The sequence below is a fragment of the Ciconia boyciana genome, chromosome 10 (genome assembly GCF_034638445.1).
Source record: "Ciconia boyciana chromosome 10, ASM3463844v1, whole genome shotgun sequence".
Classification (NCBI taxonomy): Eukaryota; Metazoa; Chordata; class Aves; order Ciconiiformes; family Ciconiidae; genus Ciconia; species Ciconia boyciana.
In genome coordinates this window covers 43,920,417-43,925,851 of record NC_132943.1, presented here as the reverse complement: position 1 = coordinate 43,925,851, position 5,435 = coordinate 43,920,417, and the positions used below count along the sequence as shown (strand labels likewise).

The window sequence follows — 5,435 nt, the reverse complement described above, 5'->3', positions numbered from 1 at the left end:
GGCCGGGCCGGGCCGGGGGCAGCGCTCAGCTCATGCCCCGAGCGGGCGGCGGCCGCCCCGCAGGGAGAGGAGCGGGAGAGGGAGAGGGAGCGGCCCCGCCTCCGCCTCCGCCCCGGGAGAGGAGGGGCCGGGGGGGCAGAGGGGGGGCAGAGGGGTGGGGGGGATTTGAGGCCTGAAGGGGGATGGGGGGTGAGGGGGAAGCGGGGGTGATGACTGGTGGATGGGGGCGAGGGGGCATGGGGGGGGATGTGGGGGGAAGATGGGTGGATGGGGGTTAGGGGGGATGTGGGGGGCGGATGGGGTTAAGGGGGATGTGGGGGAGGAGGGGGTGATGGGGCATGGGGGGAAGATGGGTGGATGGGGGTTAGGGGGGATGTGGGGGTGACGGGTGGATGGAGGTGAGGGAGGGATGTGGGGGCTGAAGGGGGATTGGGAGGTGAGGGGGATGTGGGGGGTGATAGGTGGATGGGGATGCAGGGGGATGTGGAGGGTGGATGGGGTTAAGGGGGATGTGGGGAGAGGATGGGGGGTGAATGGGGGATGGGGTTAAGGGGAGATGTGGGGGAGATGATGGGTGGATGGGGGTGAGGGGGGATATGGGGGTGTGATGGGTGGATGGGGGGGGAAGATGGCTGGATGAGGGGGATGGGGGTGGTGATGGGTGGATGGAGGTGAAGGAGGAATGGGGGGGGCTGAAGGTGGATGGGGAGGTGAGGGGGGATGTGGGGGTGATGAGAGGTGGATGGGGGTGAGGGGGAGTGAGGTGACAAGGAGAGGAAATGGGGCAGTGAGCCCCACCACCCCTGCGGGTGAGGGCTGTGAGCACTTGTGTCACCGCAGCCGTGTCGGCATGCCAGGCTGACTGTCAGCGCGACTGCGTGCACGCCACTGCGAGGGTGCGTGTCCGCATCAGGGTGCGCGTCCGCGTGTGCGGCAGCAAGTCTGTCTGTGCACAAGCATGCACGGCGGTGACACCCAGCAAGCTGTGCGTGCACGTCAGCATCACACGTAACCATGCCTGAGCCCCACCACTGCACAGGGCGGTTAAGGGGTGCAGTAGGAGGACACTGTCACACCTCTGCTGCTGTGCATGCCCACAGTGGCTGGGGACAGCGAGAACAAGCGTGTCACACACCCACCTTGGGCTGGGCACACACGGCTGCGCACTCACCCGGAGGCAGGGGGTTGCGCATGCCCCAGCCACGGTCCCCCCAGCTCTGTCCTTCCAAAATGCTCCCCTGAGTCACAGGCAGCAACAGGGCCAGGCACCAAGCAAGGTCAGAGCACAAACACACAGGGCAGCAACCTGTGTTTTCACTGCCTGGAACATCAGAGGGTGTCCACAGGGCTGCATTCCTCCCCCAAATTACTCTGTTCAAGGCAAAGTACAGCCCTTCTCCATCATGTCTCCGCCGGTGCAGGAGGAGGGGGTGAGCCAGAACTGTCCTCATTCAGCCAAAGCCCAGAGAAATCGGTCTCGGGGCTAAGCTGAAAGGAGGCTTTTTCAAATACTTGCTCAGTCAAGAGGGAAATGGAAAGACACTGTTTCAGGTCAAAACAAACCATCACCACTATACAAAGCAAATTGCCTTTTAATATGTAACCAAATACAGGGGGTGAGTTTCAGGACATCTTTTTCTCCTCAGCATCATCCCTCTGCCAACAGTAACACAAAGAAATCACAAAGCGTAAAATGAGACACTGCCACAAAAAGAGATGTTACATGCACACACACAACGTCTGAAGAGGCAAGACACAAGTAACAGAGCACCAGGGGTCTGCCTCGGCCCCCACCAGCAGAGCCCGGCGGGGTGTCCCCCCCAGGCACACCCCTTGCAGCACCGGCAGCCCTCCTGGTGCCATGCACCGTTTCACGTTGGCTTACAGGTGCCAGGACAACAAAGGCTGGTGAGTCGAGTCCATCCTGCTGCTTTTTGGGGCCGCTGATTTGTAAGGCTCCGTACAGTGGCCAGGCAGCTCCTTGCCCCATCCTAGGTGCTCCTCCAGGCTGCTTCGGAGGGGTCTGGCACGTTTCCAGTATCGCTCTGCTCCCAGCCTGCAGCCAGGAGCTTGACCCTTCCTGAGCCCCATCTTGCCCTGGGAGCAGCCCTGGGAGCCCCGGCACAGCGAGGCAAAGGAGGGCATGAAGGAAGAGACACAGGGAGGTGAGGCCACCCCACAGCAGGACACATGCAGGCTTGCTGCTGGGCTAGCCCTGCACTAATTACCTGATTTTACTCGCTTGGCAAACTTAATACTTGTATGAGAGGCATATGTAATGCTCAGGGTGACAGCTGCAAGGGGGGGGAAGATGTGGAGGTCCCCAACCATTCTGACCTCTCTGACTGACCTGGCTTGCCACATCTGGTCTTGAACCAAACCCTTCACCCCCCCCAATCATTGCTTTTTCTGTGGGTTTTCCCTGACACATCTGGGAGAAGTTGCCCCATGGTGAGGAAAAAAAAAATTCACATCTTAAGTTAAAAAATACAAAAGAAAGGGAATTCAAAGTGGTTATGGTGGTCTCCAGGACAACAGTTTGAAGGGCACAAAGTGGAGAGGCAGGAGGGCACTGCATCCCCTCCTGCCTTTGTCACTGCTTTGGCAAAACCACACCATCCTGAGCAATGGCAGGAGCAAACCCCATTGTTCCTCTGTCTGACGGCACTGCTGAGCACAGGAGAGGAAGGCAAGGACAAGCCAGTGACAAACCCAAGGGGAGCTTGGCTGGACCTTCCCCACCCTGCTGCCCCGAAAGGTCACAACAGCCTGGTACCTGCTTCTCCCAAACTCCCCAGGAAGGCTGCTGAGGAGCCCAAAACCCTGAGCTTCTCAAAGTGCTTGGTAACATCCCCTTTTCTAAGGGAACCGGTCACCTGGGGCTTGGTCACAAGGAGAGGAGAGGGGATGGAGAACATCGGAGGGAGCAAGGAGCAGAGCAGAGGGGCTCAGGCAGGCTGAGATGACGCAGGGGACCAAACAGCAACCTGATAAGGGTGGTCCATACACCCAGGTAATGAGGATACCATGCTGCATCGAGAAACAGCAATTCAGTCCTGTGGTGCCTATAAGGCCAGCGGGTCCACCTGCAAGAGGCTGCCAGCAGTGCATGGGCCAGCAAGCAGGGTGTCCTTTCTTGGACTCCAAGAGTCTAACAAACCTCCCCACTGGTATTGCTGCACCTCCCTGAAAGACTTCTCATGGAAAAAACACACAAAACAATTCATCCTAGACTGCCTGAAAGCTCTGCTACGGCACCTCATTTCAGGCACTGGAAGACAAAATCCTGAGTGACCAGGAAACATGGGGCACCGCTCGCAGGTGTGCATGGCCAGAACAACTCACAATTGCTGGTGGCTTTTCAAAATGTGGCTCCTAGTTCACAGTGAGGCTTCAAAACAGGCTGACCACAACCGATGCTGTGCCTGCATCCCCCCGGCACCACCCCTCGCTCCATCCATGTGAGCTGGGGCACCCCTCAGGTCCTGCAGCCCTCACACCTCACCTTGAGCTGGACCTCGCAGCCACAGAGCGGCTGCCTGCCCGTGAAGGATGCTGATGGGAAGCCAGGACCCCGCTCAGACGAGGGCAGCGCTCCCGCACCCACCTTCGCAGGGAGAGCTGCTGAGCACCTCAAAACTGAGCCCAGTGAGGAGCATGATGCTCCAGGGTGGCTCTCACTGGGGCAAGGCAAAGCACCCAGCTGCTGGGGACAGGACATTTTAGAGGAATCCCTAAGAAAGGCACTCTCACATCCAAAAAGGTTGTTTCTGTACTGGCACTCAGGCAGCAACACATGGTCCATCTGGTGAGCGCTGGGACCTGTGCTGGACCCCAACAGGAGTCCACTGTGTTGCACTGGACCTGTCCCGCCACATCTCTGAGGAGCTTCCCCAGCCTGCAGGAGCCACGGCTGGTGCTGCATGAACCACTTGTCCTGCTCTCCTTCCCAGGAAAGGCTGGGCTCTGGGGGGAGTATCGGGGGCTGTGTGGGGAAGCCACCATCCCCTGGCAGCTGGGTGACTCCTGAGGGTGCAGATGCTCGTGCAGGGAGAGCAGCCTCCTCACCATGGAGGTCCCCAGCCCCCGAGAACAAGGACCCATGCAAGCCCCGTGCAGGGCAAGGAGCAGGTTGGGAGGGCAGCAACCACAGCCCAGACCCCAGGCGTCTCTCAGGGCTGCTAACCAGCACAGTTTGTGACTCCAGGTGTGTTCCTGCTGCTTCCAGCTGTTTTGGAGCTGTGGCCATCCAAGCCTCCAATGAGCAACCTCCAGGAGAATCGCTCTGACCCAAAGCATTGACTGGGTTTGCCTGGACAGGGACATTGTGCCACCGAGTCATTAGTGCATTTGAGTCCAATGGAGGTGGGCAGCTTGAGCCCACCAGCTCACACTGGGGCTGGCTCTGATCATTAGGAATAGAGTTACCTACAGCAGCAGAGGTGGTAACTTCTGCTTGAAGCACTTGTCCCAGGTTTGCCAGCTGAAGTGCTACAGAGGGCTTGCTGCCAGAGCCCAGGGCATCCAGAACGGTCCCCCCCACCAGCCCGGCTGGGTTAAATGGGACCTGCTGTTCTGGTTGAGCAGAGCTGACCTCAGATGTAATGGAGACTAAAGAGACCACAGCATCTTGGCCTTGTGTACCAGGTGCCTGGGGCTGTGGTGGGGCTTGAAATGCTGAATTAGTTGCCCAGCAGTGCTGGAAATGAGCCACAGCACTGTTTTCCTCATTGCAGGGTGATGCACTGCAGTGTGGGAAGTCCATGCTCTTCCCAGCGTCCTTCCTGAGGAGGATCTGCTCCACATAGGGGGTCACCTCGGTCCCTAGCCTCTCACCAACCTCCTGAGGTGGTGGCTCCTCCTCTGCACCCAAGCTGAGCAGAGCCTCCTCCCACTGCTGCAGCTCTGCATTGTTCACGTTGAGGGTCTGGAGGATCTGGCAGATGTTTCTGTCCACCTTGCTGTTCTCAAAGAGGGTTTCAATAACGACCAGGAGGGAGTCACTGTCCTCCTTGGCATCACTGCCTTCTTCATTCTGGCTCAGTCCATTGGGCTCAGCGATGAGATCTGGCAAGGAGAACTGAGGCACGTTATCAGCATGGGAGATGTATATGGATGCATCCTGCTTCATCATGGCCCCAAGAAGAGAGTTGGGGTCTACTGAGCGCTGCCCCATGCGGGAGTCTGCCTGTGTCTGCAACTCCTCCTTAGCCTGGAAGGAGTCCAGGAACTCAGGAAGGTCGTTCCCGTATAGGACTGCTTCCCCCGTGGCAAAGCTAAAAGGCAGCTGCAGGTTTCTCTTCTGCAGATGTTCCTCCCCTTCTTCATTCCTTCAGGGCAGAGGGAAGAAGAGATGGAAACAGCATGAGCACCTCCTCTGGGCCAGACAAAACCACCCTCCCAACAGCGAGATGGGAGCTCACAGCCCTGCCCTG

At 58.6% G+C, this 5,435-nt stretch overlaps 1 protein-coding gene across 1 annotated transcript in view; it reads right to left on the bottom strand.

Annotated features, from left to right (window-relative positions):
• Nucleotides 1–1,638: 1,638 nt before the first annotated feature.
• The window catches only part of LOC140657665 (uncharacterized), a 28,060-nt gene continuing 24,263 nt past the window's right edge, over nt 1,639–5,435 (bottom strand). Inside the window, exon 10 of the mRNA XM_072875000.1 lies at nt 1,639–5,330. Coding sequence (XP_072731101.1) covers nt 3,479–5,330 — 1,852 coding nt within the window. The 3' untranslated portion in view covers nt 1,639–3,478. The remainder of the gene's footprint in view (nt 5,331–5,435) is intronic.